The following is a 21640-nucleotide window of genomic DNA, read 5'->3' as shown; positions in this document are numbered from 1 at the left end:
GAATTGATATTCCTAGGATAGCTTACATCAACACACATTTAGTTAAATTATGCCATATCATCAGTAAGAATGGAAATTATTTTTCAATTCAAAATCATTTAGACTGAAAATGATCCAAAGCTGAAATATGACACCGTTGTTTGGAAATTCAATAATAAGGATTGTTAGATAGGTGCACACAGTTTCCACAAGTCCATAAACTACCGTATTAAAATGTAGAATTATCTTTTTAATGATGTTGTTGTCAGCTATGTGATATAGCTTGATCAAATATACTGTAGACGCGCTTATATATGGATCTGAGTGGGTGGAGGCATAACGAATTTACACGCTTTGCAGGAGCACAGGAGGGGAGCTGACTGGTAATTTGGAGTGGGTGGCAGGGAGGCTTATAAGGTGGGCGATAAAGTAACAAGGTTTTATTTTACAGGACTGTAAGGGTAGGAAATGTAGAGGCTCATATGAATGAGTGGGACGGGTATAAATCTTGTTTGTAGTCATGCAACTGTGTTTCTTCATATGTCAGTGTATGTGTTTCTAAGAAGAGTGTGTGGTGTTTTGCCTATTCAGAGTCCTCTCCAGATGAAGTTCGGTCAGTGACTCCAAGTTGTTTCAGCCTGCTCATCACTCTTTTTCCCATCTGGTTGAACTCAGACCTGTGGGTCTCTTCCAGCTGAAGCTCCCTCAGGTGCCTGTGACAGAGTAATTTAACATTACCAGTGGAAGAACGGGACCGATTCAGCTGTGAACAGATGTAATTAGTGGACCAGACCCTCATCTAGCAGTCACATAATATGTCAAAATATGATAGATGTCTTTCTAAAACACCTACAATCTTTGCAGCATAAAATAGCTTGTAACATTAGAATAAAATGTCCTTCAAAAATGAAATTATAAAAAGCATCTCTATTAATTTCTACTTTTATTTGTAAAAGTCAGTCGCTAGTTCTAAGCATTCCTCCATAATGTTCAAAGATCATGAGAAAAACAAGATAAATGTATGTTGTGGCTGTGGTTTTAATTATTTAGCTACCGCAATGCTTCCTTAGAAGCCTTTATCTTTACAGGTCTGAACCTATATAGAATTGAAAAAATATTATATGAGAATTAATAATACAATAAATTCCTCAAGTACATGTAAGCTGAAGTAAAAGCACCAGTACAGTCCTTACAAAAAAACCCACTACTGACACCCTTTGTATTCTGACTGTGAAGTAGAATTGCTATTGGCTTCCTGTGTGGATCCAAACTTTGTCTAAACAATCTAACCTATTAATCCTATTAATGAAAAAATACTTTCTGCATGTGTGATTTAGAAATACATTTATCAATTCCACTGCCCTAGCAGTAGCATAATGCAGTGTGCTCCTGCTCACAGGAAGCGTTTCTTGGAAGGAACTCTAGGGTTGTACATTCATTAACTTCATGTTTAGTTTATCTTGAGAACTTCCTCTCTTAAAGCTAAAAGTACAACAAGTTTACTGTACATCCCAAGAACCACTATCTGTAATGTGAGTGTGACTACTTATGCTTGATTGCTGTTATTCCAAATCACTTTGTGACATCTGCTCTTTAAAGGTGCTATATTTGAGTACACTTACTTTAGTATTCATCCCATTACTTCCTTCAGTTGCAAATTCACAGTTATGAGTTTTCTTTGCCTTAGTGACATACTATATATCATGCCAGTAGACTTACTTGGATGTCATTCCTGTGGTGAAGCTGCTATTGGAGACCAGAGCTTCTCCAGTCAAGAACTCTGCTCTGATCATCTCCGGTGTCAGGTGGACTCTTGGGACCTCACACCTGCACAGACAAACACACATAATCTGACTATGAGAACCACTGATTTCCCCTGAAACAGAAAAGCATTCCAGCAAGACAATCAATAGTGTGAGATGTGCTTACGGTTTATCCATTAGTGATGCCATATCATCAGGAAGAGCAGAGAGAAGAGGTGGTGCTGTGAGTGGAAGTATATCTGTGCTGTAGTCAACGGACCTACAATACACATACCAAAAGCCAGACCAAACATTACTGAATCAAGACAACGATCAGTTATCTACTCCATCTTACTTTGATGAAAGCACTGCTTAGGGTTCAAAAGCTCAGTTTGAACAAACAAAAGTGCTACTGAGTGAAAGTTAGTACCACTTACGGCCAAAATAGATTAAAAACATTGACAAGCCACAGGTTTGCTTTTGGAGACAACTGTGAAAAAGGCTGTGATAATACTCTCAACAGCAATCTTATAATTGCAGAGGCATGAAAAATAGTCACACAGTTTTTCCCAAGTGCTTAGACTCAAACTTTAGAAGACTAAATAATAATAACATTCAGCCCTTTGTCAGGGTAGGTAGTTCTTTATTCTATTAATATTTACATATTTATATGGAAAATATGCTTATACGTTATTAAATAGCATTCACTGTATATACACATACACTGGCGAGAAAAAGTTTGAAAATTTACATTTTTGCTATTTTATCTTATTAATTAAAATGGTTGCAAATGGATTAGAAAACAGATCCAATTAAATCTTCATGCTAAACTTTAATTTTATCAAAAAATAAAAATAAAATAACTGCCCGACAAATCTGTTGCATCCTACTATCAGTTTTTGCAGATATTCATGTGTGGTTTCCTCGCAGCCACTGTGCAGCACTTCCCAAAGACCTGCTTTACTGGTTGGGCAGTGTTCCCAAACTCTCCAGTCCAGCTTCTCTCACATCAGCTCAGTGGAGTTCAGATCTGCTGATTGAGCTGGCCAAGCCATTACAGAGTTTTACAGCAGTTTCTTGTCCAGATAATTTTTACACATTTGCAAAGAATACTTCACGACATTGTCTTGCTTGATTTCTATCTCTGCGCTTCACTTATAATCTTAGGGAAGCATCTATCATCTTCTCATGAGCTCTGTGTCTCTTATGTACTTGGCATGGATCCAAACACCTCAAACTTACTCTTGTCAGTCCATAAAACTTGGTTCCGTCATCAAAGTCTGCTGTTTGTGCATCTTGGCCCATTACAACCCTTCCTTTATGTAGATTTGCAACCGTAGTAGTTTTTTTCTTGGCAGCTGTGCTCATAAGACCAGCTGACCTGAGTCTCTGCAGAATTCTTCACATTATCTTTTTAAAATGTCAACCTAATCTTCTTTGTTTGTCATCCCAGACACCTAAACAGGGTCCTCTGTGCCTGAAGCAGCAAAACAGCACCACGTCATTATCCTCCCACCACCATTTTTTACTGTGGGAACGATTGAAGGCCTCTCACTTCCTTTGACAAATAAAGGAAGCATCCATAGACACTGTGAAACACTTGGAAATGGCAGTATAACTCTCCCTCTTTTAGATGAACATCAACCATTACCTTTCTCAGCTCCTTTTTAGCATGATAAAAATATTTCTTACTATACATTTCAAAGTATTCCCTCTCAATTGTTGAAGTGTCACTAGTCATGTTCACTGAACTCTATAAAGTTAAGTTCAATGCTGACTGCTCAGACATGATTCACAGAAGTATGGCTATAAAATGATGACACACTTTGTGCCCACAGAGGCACTGTTGTTACAGTAGCTATACCAACACAATCCCTTTAATAATTCACACATACTGTATAAGGGAAACACATACTCCGTTCTTTCGCTTGCTGACAAGCTGCTGTCAAGTTTATTCTCATCTTCTGTTATGGCCACCTGACATAAATCATATTGTTTGTTTTTGTAAGATAACCAGAGACACTACGAATGTAGCCGGTGAAGCAGTGACAGAGAATTGATAATTCTGGGCAGGGAGGCTTGGGGAAAGTCATCTCTTGCATTAAAATTAAATATAGATAAAGAGAAATACAGGGACCTGATTATGTAAGATAGGGAAGGTGAGGCGAGAGAGAGAGAGTTTTAGCCGAGAAGAATTTAACCCACTTGGTTAAGTCAGGTGAACAGTGGTTGCTCAAATTACTTCTCATCTTGTCACATAAACACTTAAATGGTTTCTGATCTCTCAGGGAACACTGCTTCATTACCTCTGCAACCTGCAAGCTTGAATCAGCTTTAAACATGAATTTCTATCATACAAGATAAATTCCAATGTGCATACGATTATTTTCCAGAAAAAGGGTCAGAAACAGACTATTTTGCACATGGCTGAGTGGTATTCATTGTGACAGGGAGCATACAGTGTACCTTAAATAGAACAGGACAGCCCCATGTTGTGTTCACAAATACACTACATCAAAATATCATCATTTATTCACTGTCCATTTATACTAAAGACTGAATAAATCATTATTTTAGCATGTAAGTGGAGACTGTGTTCTTCCATGTGACCTAGATTCTGGGCACATGTATTTTATTTAATGTATACCATGGTACTGAGTGAATGAATTGTTATAATATTAATTTACAAGTATTATGTGAATTAAACTAAACTAATCCAAAATTAGAACTGCTAAAAATATAAAATGCAAATAATACAGTATCCATGAATATAAAATCAGTTCAAAGGATATGTTACTAGTAGATAACTTGGCATCCTGCTATGCAGTAGGTCCTGGTAGAACTGATAGGACATTTATGGCTGTTACAAATTATTTTGGGTGACTGTGAGAAGTCCTGTTACTGTAATACTGTATGAGATGATGAACTGAATCTCAGGCTATTAAATACTCCTGCTGTCTTGGCAATTTGACAAAGGGTGTAGAGTAGATAGATATCTACTATTGCTTAACAATGACGTAATGTCACATAAAAAATCGTAAAACTAAAAATTACATAAAACTACTAAAGGTTTTAGAAAGTTTTATTAACCATTGTCCAAAGGTACTAAACCCCAAAATGATTTGATCTGCAATACTATAAAGGACAAAGAAAACATCTTGTCAATACTGATCCTGAGAATTATCAAATTTGGAGTGACAGTCTCAAAACCAGAGGGTCTTGAGTTCAAATTCCTCTGGAGGCTGTAAAGATATAGGGAACGGAAATGAAGAACAGCCACTTTCCACTATGTAAACAAGTAGTGTAAACATATACCAGCATTTTCTCATCCCATGATGCTTCAGTTGAAGCTTCTCAGCAACTATTTTCACCGGAGCGTGGTTTACCAAGGGAGGCCCTTTGGTGAACATGTCTCTCTCTTAACTTCTGTGTGGCTGTTCTCATTATAAAGTCATTATTATTGAGTTGTTCAACCAGATGAGGAAAATAGGAACTGTCACAACTTGATACTGTACACAGTGATGTGGCAATAAAATGGTAGCAAACTCCTGCTCTTGATCATAATTTATTTATGTCTGCTAACGTCAAAGGTGGTACTAAATTCTTTTCTAAAATAAAAGGCAGGTAAATAAAAGCAGCTCCAAGTCCAGAAACAACAACACAAGCAAAGCACAATCCAGCTGATGTTCGGACCTACCTGTGCAGTGCACAGTCAGTGGTGAGAGCAGGTTGGTTTGACAGGCAATTCAATGTGATTGAATCGAAATTCTTCCATGTCATGACCCCTTTGATCACTTCCTGTTGATGGCCAGGGAAAAAAGCTACATCAGACCAAATAAATCATTCACTTTCAACTAAAAAGGATTGCTACCTCAAGAAAAATGCCTATTTCGATTAGAAAGCACAGTCCAGCAGCAAATTGTTTTTGTGTTTCCAAAAATGATCAAAAGCAAACTTACCTTGCGGTCCTGAAGTTTCTTCTGATTATGTGGCATTTGTGTCTTTATGTCACTCATGCTGTTCTCAGATATTGTATACCTACATACAGAAAGCACTGTCATTAGTGAAGGAATAGTTTAACTTTTTTTATTTTTTTTTTTAATGCAACAGTTCCATAGATACCACACTCAAATGTTCATGTTAATATGAAGCTATAGCCCGCCAACCAATAACTTAGCTTAGCATTAAAAATGTGGGGGAATGCATAACCTACCGCACTATATTTAAAGGTTTTCCCCCAGAATGATAAATTAATAGCTAATCACTTCAATAGCTGGGTGTGGTCAGGGAATATGTTCAAAAGTTCTGTCTTTCAATGTCAGCATGGAATTAGATTTTTTTTAAAGATTTATTTTACTTTTCCTTTTAAAATTAATAGACCACAGTTACCTTGGCAGAGGGCATAGGTGGAACTCTAGATCACTCTCAAGGTATTTAGGGGTAGGTTTATAAGCCTGCAGGCCTGGAGCTGGGTTCTATAATCCGATAAATACAGCATGATGTAAGAAGCAAAGAATAAATACTGCTAAAATACTGGAATACATCATGTACAGAAAAACACATAACCTTGTTTGGATTAATGAGAATGACTAAAAAGCCTTACAAAGATTCTGAGTGGGTTTGCAGGAAAAGGTCTGAGCAGAGCTTCAGGGGCCCTGAAGGTGAGACCAGCAGTTGCCTTTGCATCCACACCCTCTTCTGTATCTGCCGCTTTGGGCTCCACTGTTCCAGGAGATTGGGCTTTGGCCTCATCAGGCACCAGCTCACCCTATAAAATGGAAGGTAAAAAAAAAACACAGCAAGACCAAATATACAAAAGGAAAGTAAATCAAGGAGATAATATTATGAATAATATCTTTATATAACACTGACTAAATGGGTACATTTGGTAAGTTACCTGAGGTCCAGTTCGAAGTGGTCTGGCTATAGTAGAGGGGATATAAGAATTAAATGCCTCCCAGGTTGACACAGGGTGGTAGCCCATCAGCTTATAGTGCTGAGGAACCTGAGGCAACAAAACAACATGAGTAGACAACATGGTTATAAAAGCTACATCATACCAAAACAGAAAAGAGAAACAACTTTTTGTTTCATGGTACAGTGTATAACAATAACATTTTAATGCTATAGGTGATGTATGTATGTTGTCCATTTTAAGGTATAACAGTAGCTGCACTTAATTATAATTTCATATAAGAATTAGAAAATCAGAGATGTACATACTACTCCTGCATTGTTTTAGGAACTGCACTGCTGTACATGTCATCTACCTAACGTAAAACCCACAACAACACATACATGCACAAAATTAAACCAGAAAAAAAAAAGAAAAGAAATTTGCCCAAGAAAAAGAGGCCGACTTTCTTAAGCTACAGCTGTCTCCAATATTAGCCTACGAGAAGAAACTGTTTCATAACTCTATTACTTTATAATTCATTGGAAAGGTTGCTGTGAGAGGCTGCTGAACTGAAAACGAAGGCATTGTTGATGATACAAATGCTGTTTCATCAACAAACTGTTCAGATGCTTATTCCCCTCAAAAAATCCAAAACCTGTGTAAAAAAAAAGTGTAATTGAATGTCACACACAGAAAACAATAGATGTATATTACCCGTAAAAAGTTTGAACTCTGAAAGAAATTACCATATTTCTGTAGTAAAGCTTATTTTATGATATTAAATTGATCAGAAATACACTGTATATATTGTTGATATCGTAAATGACTTTTGTAAACATTAGTATTGTCTTCTAATTGTAAAAGCATTTTTGTAAATATAAGTCGCACATTCAACAAAGTAAAGCTACTCAATTAAAGGTAATAGTCTTATTTACAAAAACAGTATTTTTTTAACTTTATTACCAGAAAAACCTACGGCTACAAAGTACATGTGTGTTGATTTATAAGTATGTGTTACAGTAAATACCTACCTGGAGCTTGAAAAAAGGAATGTGTGTTGTCACAGTCACATCAATAGGATCCACAGGCATTGTGACCAAACTACGTTGAGCCCTGGAAATATCGAGGAGATAAATGGCATTATTTGTTCAGTTGAACACTGAGGCTGCTTGTCTGCAGGGCATCAGGGAAATTAAAGATTTAATCAAAGAGCAGGAAACTGAACTTCCTCTTTGATTCCACAGTTAGATCAAAGATGTTTTTCCAGGGAAATAATGAATGAAAATTGTCTCATGTGCAGGATAACAGGCAGCACTGACTTTGGCAGCAGTTTCTCATCTTTAGCATGTCAGCATCCATTTAGGTAGTTAAGCATTTCAGTAATTAAGATTTATCATTGATTAAAATACTTTGTTGACAGGCTAATGATCATATTCTTAGACATTAATGGGTGGCTATACTTCTAGCATAACTAGCAGATTGTATTCTGCAGTGGGACTGTCTTATTTCTGCAGATATGTAATGTACTCACCAGTGAGTCATCTTCATCAGCAAAAACAGGGAAAGAAAATGGAAAGACTTTCTCCGGTGTGATCTTCAGATCTTCACACATTATCTCTTCTACAGCTGAAGTAAACAAAAAAGAAAAGCAATAACAAAAATGTAAAAAATACATTTTGCAGATTATTATTTCAAGAGTCAGAGAGAAATGTTGCAATATTCAGTGTACGAGAGAAATCAACACAGCCTCAGTTCCTGGGGCACACTATACTACTGTATATGTTCCAAGAACCTCATAATAACGTAAAGGAATTTCATTTCAGTCTTTCCTCTAGGAATATATTCAATTAAGACACAACATAAAAAGATTATTCCTCAATCAGGAGATTATAGGATAAAGGTTAATCAAAACCTTTCTGTGCCGAGGGCGGGTTCCTCACACCGTCTGCCAGTTCCTTCAAACAGGACAGCCTCCGGCTCATGCGACACTGGATTACTACCTGGGAAAGAGAAGCCCATCTCTGTAGTGCTTCAGCCAGGTTACTGGTTATTTACAGCCAACATTTGTAGTCTTAAAATGTAGCAGATAAATACTTCACATTACACAGTTACACATAAAAAAACAAAATACAGTAAATGCACAGCATCTGTATGGCAACAAAACTACAGTACATAGCCACTGGTACTACTGTACTATTAACTTTGATGACAAGGTTTCGTACATCTGTTAGGGGTGCTATTTTACCAAACACTTCTTTGACTTGCCAGAAACATGTTCAGTAATTTAGCTTTGATTATCGCAAACATTTACCGTGGCATCATTTCAGTAAGCTTCTGCAATGTCACAACATTTATTCCTCTCCAGAGTTGTATTACTTTTCCTACAAGATCTTGTCTTGATGATGGTAGAGTCGGACCACAGCACAGTCTTCTTCAGCACATCCCAAAGTTTTCTGACCCTAACCCCCTAACAGGAACTCTGTGGTGGCCATATATGAAAATGATGTTATTATTATTATTATTATTATTATTGTGATTGCTGATACTGATCATTCAAGTTTTTTTTTTTTACGACCTAATTTCTTGCTCAAAAATAATGGCTCCCCACTATTCTTCCAGTTTTTAAAAATACGTTGGACAGCTATTAACCCAATATTAGTAGTTTCAGCAATCCCCTTCAATGTTTTCTTATCTTGATGCATGCCAATAATTTGACCCTGCCAGCTGAAACCCTGCCAACTGAAACATAATCATCAATGCAGTAATTATCCAATGGGAGACTATTACCTATTTGTTTAGTTAAACCCTGAAAAAAAAAACAAAGGTCACTTTATTCTGTTTTTTGACTGCACCTACCTAAAAACAAACTACACACAAAATAACCTAATAGGTCAACATATTCGGCCTGTACCAGATTGCACTGCCCCTAGGAAAATTAACTGCACTGTACAGAATATTTTACATTTAGTGTGAGGATAGCTGAACGCCATGGCCCCATGCATTTGTAAGCATGTGTGTACCTTGCGTGCTGCCTGCTGGAATAATCTGAGGGCTCTTTGTTTTAGCTCCCACTGAAAACTGGAGTAGAACTGGAAGGATGGGGCTCCATCTGAGGCCTGGAAGAGGTTAAAAAGACATGTCTTGTTGCTTTACATATGCTGATTTGGCATAATTTCACTGAATACATAGAAAAAGAACCATGAAGTAAAACTTCTTAAGGTTCAGTTAGGCATATTTTGATGTTGAAAGATAGTGGGAGAAAAAGTGAATGTTAGATTAAATATTAGCCGAAAAGGGCTGCAAGCAAAATATTCATTTAATCCAGGACTATTGAGAGACAGGTTTTAGTGAAATCTCTCTTCTACAAAGAGAATAAAGGGAAATATATCATGGAGATGTGGTATGACCTAGAGGCCTATCCATACATTTACATTACACAGTAGCTTTATTTTACATTAACTGAACATTGTGCATTCTGTAGTTTTGCTGCCGAGGCTTTTATTACATATGTTCACGTGGAGAGATACAGTTTTTTCTGAGACTAATGAGGGATAAAAGCTGCCACTAAGAGAAAAATCTAGCAACAGCTACAAAACCCAGCAACTTACAAAACTAGTTCTGTTGTTAGTTTTCATTCCATCATCAAAGCACATTCAGTAAAAAGAAAACCTTTACCTGTCCTGCTTCACAAAGCACCCTTGTGGAGGAAAGTTTAGGTGGTCCAGCAGCTAAGTCTTCCTCTTTCCTTACATCTCCCCATTTTACCTACAACAAATCAGCATGATTAAAGCCTGTAGAGTCCTGAAGCATGGCAAAGCAACTGTGGGTAAAATGCCACCCTCAGAAAGTATGTGTAAATGGTATTCAACAGATAAAGATCAGGGGGAATAAATGTGAACCAAAAAATAACAAATGGAAATGAAGTCACAATTTTCTTAAACATCTAAACCAAGTTTAATTTATGTGAAGTCTAATTAGGCTTGATAGGAAGTTAGGATTATATACAACACACAACCTTTCACCCCTCAATTTATCATCATTCCAGATCTGAGAATGTCTCCCACTGATAGTAATGGGGAGTCACTTTGGATATGAGAACAAAGAAATACTATAAAGGACAAATCACATGAGTGTATAACACAAAATTACCATGAGACCAGTCATCATGCAAAACCTACACTGTAAATACAGTCTGAAGGAGTTTTAAATTGAATGACTGTGTAATCTGTGTTTAAGTACAGGTCAGGTAGTGTGTTTTGTATTAATGGATTAGGGAGGTTATGTAATTTATATAGAAATAATTGTGGCTGCATTCACTGCTTCAGTTTTCAGTTTAAAACTGAAGCAGCGTTTCCCTCCTGTAAGAATAGTGCTTCAAGTAGTGCTCCTCTCCATGATGGCACACTGTACGCAAACACAATAGTGCTTTGAGTTTAACACTAAAAGCATGTTAACATGTCCACTGAGATAATTCTAAAATGGTGATTTTTAATGTCTACCATGTTCACCATTTCAGTTTAGCACGTCAGCACTCACCCATTTTAATTAGCAATAAACACAGAGCACAGATCAGGCTGTGGAGGTAAGTAATGCACTAACCAACAGGAAATAGCTGCCATCTCTAGAGCCACATACCTCAAAAGTCAAATTACAGTTTCTAGACTGATAGTACTATCACACGAGTTAACTTCTGTCACCACTGCTTTACTGTCCCGTAACGTCTCTTTTATCATATACGGTTTTATGCTTTATGAATTTACTTTTTTCTAAAGGAACAGCATTTTAAATTGTGTCATGGTACCATGAGAACAGCTGAAATAAATTTCAGTACAGGGAGACTGATATACGGCACAAAAAAAGCAAAAGTAGATGTTCGTTTTATTTTCATTAAATCTTTCTACTTTTTCTGGCAATGGTCAGTGGTGCAAAGGCTGAAAAAAATGTATCATGTTTTATGTATATTTATCAGAAGTAAGAACAACTTGAAATCCTTTGGCTGAAGAAGAAATAAACTTCATGGGCTATGCCTTTACTCTGTGAATCTAGCAGTCAGCCATCATCAACCCTTTAAGTATGGTCTCGTTTTTTTATAGAAATCATATACTGTATCAAGGTGTCCCAGAATAATTGGACAAAAACGACTTAATTTACATTCACCTTGTGCAATCTTAACCAGCATTGTAAGGGTGATGAAAAGATTGTTCTGCAAAGCTGTAAACTTTATCACACTGATAGAAACAGCAGGTGAGAGTTTATCTCTTGGGTTATTTAAGTTCTGGCTTGTCAAGATTCTAAAGAGAACCTATAGAAAAAGATAGGAAGAGCTACTATCATAAAAATAACAGAGTTCCCATAAAATCCCAAGGCGTGATGATATGAGGCAGTAAATTGAGAGTGTAAGGCAGAGAACACATCTGTGTGTGTGTATTACAAACAGTTCAGGTAGAGAGGAGATGCGGGAGGAAGTACCATTAAGTGTCTGTGGGAGTTTGGTCAACTATTCAAATAACTTTTCTGAGGACACTCACAAACTCATATTTCATAACTGATGTTACTTCCTCAGAGACTCTCAACAAAATCAGTCACAGAAAAAAAATTTTTAAAGAGTAAAAATCACAGTGTTCTCCAGCAAAAGTGACTCATGATCAACACATTTAGTAAATGCTAACACTTACATGAAAAATGCCTACATCAACAAATACAGGAAAATCTTTTCAGCTAAAAAAAAAATGATTATGGTGATCAAGATTCAACTTGCTCAGATTGTCCTAAAGACAACATATTAGATAATCCTCTCAAGCCCTTAAAGGTCAGTGTCTTACAGGTTTTTGTCCCTTCTAGCAGATCTGTAAATGAATGCAGACTCAAGGACTAGAAGCCAGTCACATAGGGACAGTTAAACATATAAGGCAGTGGTGAAACCACAAGGTAGAGTTCCTACATGTATGTACTTTAAATCAGAGCGTTTCAAACAGTGAGGTGTGCACTCTGGAGTTGAAGGGGCCTCGGAGGGAGAGACATGAGGCACAGACAATGTGTGAGGTGAAAAGACAGGTACATACTGGTTTTGTGTAAACAACTGGAAGTTAAATTATTGTAGTCTGGCTCACTGATTTGGCCTGTTTATCAACACAGTCAGCAGCTGCAGTGGATGTGACACAGCTCATGGAGTCAATTAAGTTAACGTTGTAACCCTTAGCCCCCTGACTGCTGTCTGTTCATCCACTGGTACATGGTACAGGAATTGTTGATACATAATTTGGCATATTTATGGTGCCAATGTGCAAAAATGTAAACACACATAGGCCATTAAACATGGTTCAAGTTCGTAGAGCATGATTATCTCCCAAATCAAAGTAAAACAAAAGGTTCTGGAGTGGCAGATGTCTAAGTTTTATCTGAGTTGAGTTGACTGTGTCAGACTATGAAAAGTATTTTTCAGTGTTCAATCTCTGCAAACAAATCTTACCCTGTATTCATGTAGTGCAATCTCTCTCTCCTCTGCTATCTGCCTCCTGGTTCGCTCTGACATGGGGTCCTTACCCAGATGAACTTGCCTGAATAAAGGCAATATACAGTATATATTTATAATTTATATCTTGGCCAACATCATCAAAATAATTCATCTGTGTTTTTCATGCATATTCACTCCAATACTGGATGCAGATGTGTGTGTTGTTTTACATATTTATCCCATTGCTGATTAGTTAAACATATTCCTATCTTCTTAATAACTATCATATCTTAAAAATCTCCCTGTTTTTACACTTCTAAAACTGTATATATTGAATTTTCAACATAGTAAACACAGGCAATATAAACCCAACTATACAAACATTCTCAAAGATTAAAATTAAAATTAAACATTTTAGTTAAACCTACCATCTCATGTGGTTGGCCTGCTCCTCCTTTATATTTTGTTGAACCTTTTTTATGAAGTGGGCCTCCTTCATCTGCTTGTTTTGGACATCAACCATAGTGGCACAGAACATGGCTGAAATCAAGTACATATAGATATATATATAATAAGAGACATGAGGCATACTACATACAAAAGGTACAACCTCAAAATCCAACTGTACCTTAATACAACATGGCTCATGTATAACATACAGCAAGAAATTTAATGAGACTACAACTATGTCACAAAAACTCCATAACAGCCTAAGACTACAATTACTGGGTTTCATCTACCTTCCCTCAGGGCTTTAGAGCTGATTTTATTGGTGTCTTTGATTAGCATCTTTGCAACACCGGCAGGGGTACAGACATCCACCAGAGGCTTCAGTCCAGACTCATCTCTCAATAGCTAGTAGAGAGGTAAAGAAATCACATGTTAACAAAAGAAAAGTTGAAATTAGGTATGACATAAGTATTAATAGTTGTCAATTATTGACAAACATGCTGAAGAAAAATTAGTTTTTTTCTTCTCTTGTTTCCTTAATCAAAGATTCAAACTAAAAATGAATAATATAATGCAACAGGCTAAGGAGCTTTCAATTTTTCATGAAGAAAAGAACTTCTTCACAACAATTTAGGCTACAGGATAGGTACTGCAGTTGATGAGTTAGACTGTAAAAAAAAAAGTTATTTCCTTACCTTTGAATTGTCAGCCTGCTTGGTTGACCTGAATTTGGTTTTACTTCGATAAGGAACTTGGGTAGCGGATGATGGTCCTTTATATTCTGCAGATGTTGCGTTGTCATGACACACCTTTCTTTCCAGCTCACTATCATGCAAAGAAATAAAAGTACACCTGATGGAGTAAAAGGTGTAGGTGTTTCAAGACAGAGTCAATCGCTATGGAACACTAACATTCCAACAACTTTGAGTTTGCCAAGTCAGTAACACTGGAAAGAAAATTGTAAGCTTTAAGTATGTTTAGTTTTAATGGTTAGCTAAAGGTACTGGATGAATAATGTCAAAATTAAATAGTCAGATAACATGACCATGACAAGTTAAACCATTAAAAGTTAGCTTAAAGCATGTCCTAGTATTACTGGATAAATATCTAATATAGATGGCTTAAAGTTTGTCAAAAATAGTTTGCAGGAGTCCTTAATAGTCAGTCCTAAATAAATAGTTAGAAATAGTTAAGAAATAGTTAAGTTTTTAGATTCATTTATGATTTGTTTTCATCAGATGGTAAAAATGGCTCAAAATCAGGGATGTTTATAGAATGACATATGGGCAGTAGAGACTTGAAGGGTGTGGGGGTGGCAGTGAGGCTGAACATTGAGGTCAGGAGCCAGATTTTTCCAGCTGTCACTTTTTTTCAGTGTCAATGTCCCCCTCATTTCTATATATGTGGATGGGCAAAACATTAAAACAATTCTCAATATAATAATGCAGTGCAATAAAAAACAACATCACTGATTAACGTAACAGGCCTTTAATGACTGAGTTGACTCAACACCTCTCTGACACTATGTCAACAAGACCTGAACATCATAACCGTCACAAGGCTTTACTGGATTTATTTAAGGGTTTATTGCAGGGCTATTATATTAGATTGGATTAGATTGATTAGTGATGGAAAATGTAACACATAAGCAAAGTCATTCAGATATTAAAATGTGATGTGAAGTGTTTATTTTTACAGTCTCTGTCTATGTCAGTTATATTAGGCAGGTGTCAGGCATTGGTTTAAACTGAAAAACATTGGTCTAGCATTTATTCCTTAATCTTTCAATTGCACATATCTCATCTTTTATTTGATACCACTGCAGGGAACAACAAACAAAGGGAGAATGTTTTCTATGCTAAACATCCATTGGGAGGCATATCTATCTTGATATCACTGCACCAGCTACCAAGCTATTTTCATGAATTATTAACTTTTGGCCGAGATAACACCAAGACAGTGCAGTGGATGGAGCTGCTGCTATGTGATGGATAGCACCCTCTCTCTCATGGGAACAGAATTAAACATTAGGTTTTATACTGGCTGAAAAACAACGTCTAATAAGGGAACTTCCTAAGGGTGTTTTTCCCACTGAATTCAATTGGGTGCATGTTTTTACCCACAACTAGTTTGGTAGTTTGTTTGTTCATAAGATCCAGAGAATGATGTGAACTTATTTTCAAGTGAAAAGTAAGATAGCAGGAGACAGTAAGAAAGTAAGATGTGTTACAGTAGAGGAAAAACACAATGAATCTGGTGGCTTCTGGATAGATGTTGTGGGCTGTTAGTGGAGACAGTGGTATCTCTGCTAGCTGTGCACCTTAATTGCAGCAATCTAAACAGAAGACATAAAACCTTGATATTTTAAAGAGCTAATTTTCATTTGTTACAATTAAAATATGTGAAAACTATGTCACACTGCCTTTTTAGTTACTTTAGCCATGTGTAACCAAACAATGACAAGATTAAATTACCTGATGTTTAGGTGAGGGGTGGAGCTCCCAGTGATGGTACACAGGTAGGGTTTTGTGTTGAACTGTGAGATTACCAGCTGAATAGTGACGTGAGAAGTCTCATACTGGAAAGGACTGAATGTGACCATGATCTTCACCTCACCATTGGCTGGTATCACACCTGCAAGTGTAAACAGGGATAGACGATGATAAATTATGTATCCAGAGTTAAAATGTCATTTTGGAAAAGGTGGATTTTCTTAGCAGCAATCACTGCAGAAAGAAAATACAGATTTATGTTAAAAACATAAACATTAAATTACTAAAACCCTGTATATAAATAGCTACCTAAACTAAATTAAAATATAAATGACTGTTGGGTTAAAGACCCTCACCAGTGACAATTTCTGCCACAAAATATGTTTAATTAACACAGTTAACTGCTGATTGACTGAATGTTTATGAACTGTAGATCTTGTAACACCACCATAACATAGATGGGCATGGTTTCTGTGTACAGAGAGAGGGGCAAAAATATTTCCAAAACGAGAAACCTCTTAGCATCCTCTTCTCCGTGTTTATACCAAGTTAAAATTGCAGCTGTAATTCAGATTCTAAGTGCTTTTTCCGCTGCGTGTTATGATCCTCCCCAGAGCATGAATACTGCTTATTGTCAGTGTAGAAACTGGAGGCATCCTTCAAATTCTGTAGTGACTTACTGAATACACAACACATACCAGTGCAAGGTTGTGACAAAACACAGCTAACCTGCTCTCTCTGGATAGGTAAACGTTGCGTTCAGGGGTTTGACTGCCATGGCTAAAACAGTGTACAAGGATCTGTTAGTGCCAGTGACACCGCTACATGCTGGAGCGTAAAGGGAGTGAGCCTCTCCAAGGTGTATGTTAAATCATTTACTGGTCCATTAATGATATTTCAGGGATCATGAGCACTTTACTGCTGCAACGTTACTTCAGCTTGTATTATTTATTTATTTAATTACTGCATTTTTCCAAGCCAACAATTCTCACGTTACTTTGACCATGTTTAAAGAGCTAAACCACAAATAAATCCTCCTAAATAAAAGCTGTAATGTTCAGTTATGGTAAGCTAATTGTTTCTGTTAGCATACTTTTGCCACATTAGCTAACGTTAGCATTAGTCGGTACGTGACTACATTGGCTTCAGGTGCGCAGGTGGCGTCTTTAGTGATTGTATGAATAAATTTAAAGTTGACATCACTGTTATAAAAACAAATGCAATGCAAAATTTGTGTTAGGAATAATTAGAGAGAAGCCGAAATCAACTGTTAGTCGGTCCGAGGTTAAAGGTGACGCCGACCGCAGGCTACAACTGAGGCCTTCAGCCCCTGACTACACACCGGTGTGGTGACAAGTTGTGCTACCTTACTGGCTGTAATGCAAAGTGGTAGGAGAGTCTAACCTGAACCCTAACCACGGGTAAATGAACTTGATTCCTCCATCGACACGTGTTTTCCATTTAAGTATTAAATGTAAACACTTGAGTGTTTGTCAGTGGCAAACATATCTTTAGTGTAGTTAAAATATTTCATTATGATCAGATAGACTCAATGTGTATTTAATGAAAATATATAGCCCTAAAGAAATCAGCTTAAAGGCTGAATGCCAGCATGGTCAGCCACAAAATGTAAACGCACATTTTATTCCTAGTGTATCATGATATTTGATGTTAAATCAAAGGATTTCAGTAGTTCCTACCTGCCAGTGGGTGGATGGAGAAGGCCTCATGGGGCTGAATAACATACACCTGGAATTCAAAGTCAATGGGACTGCTGCATCTCAGAGGAATAGCATGGCTTACACTAGAGGCAGGTGGAAGAAATGGATGAGTTTTTTTTATGATTTGACACCAACAGTTAATAGAAGCATGGTTGGTTTTATTGAAGGATAAAACTAGATGGGGAAGCCTTCAGGCAGGTCAAAATGCCAAACATGGATCTCAACACACATTACACAATTCAAACACACACACCTTTGTCCAAGTGGTACAGCAGATAGGTCGATATGAGGAGGAATGTGCAGGTCATCGATGACAGGATAAGCATGAACTGGAATTAACAGGTTTTCTTCCCCCTTTGAAAGGGTGTAGACAGGTTAATTCAGCAAGGTACAGAGAAAACATGGCAGACAAAATACACACAGTGAAAGTGCAACAGAGATAAGCTTTCTAGTAAGTAAGGACTGTATGTTTAATGAGACGACTTTGACAGATTCAAACCTTGCAGTGAACCTGAATGCAGTCATAGAAGTAACGCCACTCGTCAGGACAGAATCTGACCTTCAGCGTGTAGGCAAGGCCAGGGATGAGTCGATACTTGAGTAAAGACAGAGGGAACAAGATATAGTCATCAGGGGGAAAAAAACACGGGCTGCACTTGTAAGCAATTTGTAATAAAAAAGAAAAATACCTTTTTGGTATAAGTTGTTTGGAAGTGCTTGGTTTGGGTGGGAATGATATGAATATTCATAACTTCTGATGAGACGTTGATTAGTTTCTGAGAAGAGAAGAACAGAGTAAAAATAATATACCATCCAATTATGTGCACTTGAGAAAACTGATGTTTCTGATGCTTAGATCCAGCCTGCAGCAGTTCATCACAGGTACAAGGGGTAAAACCAGTGGACATTTCAAACTAGAGCAGACACATTTATATTGGGGTATAATGTTAAAATGATTTAATTTAATACTTTAATGCTATTTTCTAATGACAAATTTGATCTGTTTGTGAGGTCCACCTATTCCTTATCTAGAGCATTAAGAGATTGTTCATACAGCAATGGATTGGCTGTAACTTTGCATTTTTTCACCACTTCACTAAACATTGAAGGTCAAAGACACAGTACTGCTAATGCACAAGCCAGCTAAAGAACTCCTCTTTACATTGAGGTCTGCAGGAATCTGCATTTGAATTAATATGTTGTTTTTGTAAAATCCAAAGATTTTTTGTTGCACAATTGCACGGTTTAGCAGATTCAAATATAATCTTGATGTTTTGAGTATTTTGATTTGGTTTGTTAAGTGGAAATTGAATTAATTACATTTTCTTTTGTACTGTACAAATTATGATTGGGAGAACTAATTTTCCATGAAATAGCTCAACAAATCCCTGAAATGTTGCTGAAATATACATGATAAGAAATTAATTCTGATGGGAAGCTTGGTAACCATATCATACAAGCTTGGGAAAGAAAGCAAGTTGGATTATCTAGTGAGCAGTTACTTTTCTTTAGCCTTAACCTTTTAGTCAATGTGTTTGTCATAGGTTTATTAATATTGTTAATCATTTGAGCCTAAATGTTAACTAAGTTCACTGTTTAGCACAGCATTATGTTTCCTGTTATAGTTTATGGTATCTTGTAAGCAAGTAGTGCTGGGCATAATTGTATGTGTGACACAATGAAATGTCATTAATTAATTCATTTGTGTATGTTGTGACCACACTGTCAGGGCACAGTCATCACTTACTTGCTAAAATAAAATACTGAAGCAGTGACATGTCCCTTCAATACTCGATGGCTAAACAACCTGCTCTCAGCAACAAACTACACGTTAGCTTCACAGACAACATCTCCTTCATTCAGTCACCAGTTTTTTGCTTAAATTTGATTTTCCACGTCCCAGTTGCCAAGTGCTTCAAATGTATAGATACATATACTGTAAATTCCTCCCACACTGGAGCCTCATCAACATGATAATGGGCTCCACTGTGTATGCATCATATGGCTCAGTATCTTAAAATAGCCCCATATCTTGAAAATTACTCATTGACACAATTATACAGCAGACCCTGACAAATCAGAGTCCTATTATGGCAATACTATAGTTTAGTACTACAGTATAGTACATCTGTGTTTCCTAGGATTTCTGATATTAAAGAGGACAACGGGGAATGTGCAGACTATATTACAACCACACAGCCTTTTTGCACAGCTCACTTCGACTTAAAGACAGTGAGGATGACTGTCACCTAAGTGTTGTTTTTACATCTAATTCACAGGGCATGCAAGAAATTGTATTTGTCCTTACTACTGTGTCCAGAAAGAATGACAGAAAACATTTACTATTATAATATTAGAAACAAATCACTTTGTACATTTGCGTGTTAATAGAAATTTGAAATACTGTTAACTAACCAGAACAGTTCAAAGGATATCAAAACCAGGAGTACAGTATTTTTCTCACCAGAATCTTTATGTAATCCTTCCCCAGTGCAAACCCGCTGAAATGAAGCTCTGGGGGCTCTGCTTGGATCAGGCTGTTGCTTTTCAGTTTGGCATATATTTCTAAAAGGGAAAATATATATACTAAAATTAAATGTGGCTTTTGCATAAGACAAACTATCAGAATCTAGGTTTCACACATCTGCAAAGAGCCTTTACCCTTGTCTAGTGACTGAAACATAACCAAAACACTTGTACCCTGTAAGTCACTTTGGATAAAAGCGTCTGCCAAATGACTAAATGTAAATGTAAAACAACTGAGTCTTATGACTTTGTCTCACACAGTGTAAATGTTAGAGATGGTTGGTTAAATACTTGGTATTATCACTGGCAGAAAGAAAACAGTGTTAATGCACCATATCAGAGTGTTACAGAGGTCATGTTTAATATGTACTTGATTCGAGTAGATGATTGGGTATGTTGGCTCTGCTCCTGCTCTCCTCCACCAGCTGGCTCAGAGGCAAAGGTGTCCCCCTCCTCTGAGGCTCCGAGAGTATCTGAGGACCAGACAGGGCCACCTCCATCTTGGCAAAAGGTCAGCCCTGGCTCTTCATGAGAGAAATGACAGAAGGCTGGAAGACATTCAAGGAGACAGCAGTGTGTTAGGAAATATTATGTTGGTAAACATATGAGTTTCTAATCTGGGGAAATAATATGTTATGGTTAAATATAGTAATTAATTTTAGAATTTGTTACATTATCTATCAGTATACTGTCATAATATGATCTGATATGATACAGGTAATAGCCACAAGAGGCATCACAAATGACTCTGATAATATGTCTCATATCATTGTGCATGTTTGTGAGAGACAAGCTAACTAATTAAATTTTTAATTTTTATTTAAAAACAGAACCACCGTATTGTTGTCAATTCGTTATACCTGCAGTTGTTAACAAATATGTAAGTAAGATAGCAGTAGCAAGTATCTAAAGTTAATGCTAAAGTACTGCTACCTGTTAGCTAAAAGTAACGTTAGCCTTAACCAAACAGAGGCTAATTAGGAAAAGTTTTACCAGCTTCTAGTAAAAAAAGCGTTTTGACAGTGTTACTGCTGGACTTACTTATGTTTTAGACACTTGGTTGCTTTTAGCTGTTCGTATAAAACAGCCATATTCCGTCTGTTTCCTTTATAAAAAGGAAGAAAGCGTTGTCGTCTTGTTGATGGTAAAGACCCCACTAATCAAACACTGTGGTTGCTATAGTGACGCTGGTTCTCTGCAGGGGCGGGACAAACATGCTATGGGCGAATGTGATTCGTCAGCAGGACGTTCCGTTTATGTCCATCAAACCAGCCAACATTAGACCAGAAGCTAGCCTTTTGACTTTCAAATTAAAAGCCCACGCAAAAAAAAATAAAGTTGCCGCGTTTTGTCTGTCGCTATTGCTTTCAATAGATGCA

General features: G+C 37.0%; 1 protein-coding gene across 2 annotated transcripts in view; it reads right to left on the bottom strand.

Annotated features, from left to right (window-relative positions):
• Window positions 1-21427, bottom strand: part of cfap221 (cilia and flagella associated protein 221) — a 90332-nt gene extending 68905 nt beyond the window's left edge. For both annotated transcript variants that reach the window (XR_003298991.1, XM_026363634.1), the window contains exons 1-25: window positions 21303-21427; window positions 20632-20809; window positions 20200-20300; window positions 18425-18511; window positions 18235-18330; window positions 17989-18089; window positions 17715-17818; window positions 15997-16156; window positions 14218-14347; window positions 13813-13927; window positions 13501-13612; window positions 13088-13175; window positions 10294-10383; window positions 9639-9734; window positions 8531-8618; window positions 8150-8244; window positions 7650-7730; window positions 6619-6726; window positions 6325-6489; window positions 6111-6196; window positions 5681-5759; window positions 5419-5519; window positions 1909-2001; window positions 1699-1806; window positions 563-692 (exon numbers count right to left, since the gene is read on the bottom strand). Coding sequence is in view for 1 of the 2 variants with exons in the window: in XM_026363634.1 (XP_026219419.1) it covers window positions 563-692; window positions 1699-1806; window positions 1909-2001; window positions 5419-5519; window positions 5681-5759; window positions 6111-6196; window positions 6325-6489; window positions 6619-6726; window positions 7650-7730; window positions 8150-8244; window positions 8531-8618; window positions 9639-9734; window positions 10294-10383; window positions 13088-13175; window positions 13501-13612; window positions 13813-13927; window positions 14218-14347; window positions 15997-16156; window positions 17715-17818; window positions 17989-18089; window positions 18235-18330; window positions 18425-18511; window positions 20200-20300; window positions 20632-20761 (2544 nt within the window). In the remaining variant the exon portion in view is untranslated. The remainder of the gene's footprint in view (window positions 1-562; window positions 693-1698; window positions 1807-1908; window positions 2002-5418; window positions 5520-5680; window positions 5760-6110; window positions 6197-6324; window positions 6490-6618; window positions 6727-7649; window positions 7731-8149; window positions 8245-8530; window positions 8619-9638; window positions 9735-10293; window positions 10384-13087; window positions 13176-13500; window positions 13613-13812; window positions 13928-14217; window positions 14348-15996; window positions 16157-17714; window positions 17819-17988; window positions 18090-18234; window positions 18331-18424; window positions 18512-20199; window positions 20301-20631; window positions 20810-21302) is intronic.
• Between the last annotated feature and the right edge of the window lie 213 nt (window positions 21428-21640).

Source organism: Anabas testudineus, chromosome 2, assembly GCF_900324465.2.
Source record: "Anabas testudineus chromosome 2, fAnaTes1.2, whole genome shotgun sequence".
NCBI lineage: Eukaryota > Metazoa > Chordata > Actinopteri > Anabantiformes > Anabantidae > Anabas > Anabas testudineus.
Note: the sequence above shows the minus strand (reverse complement) of the source record. Positions and strands in the feature narration are given on the sequence as shown.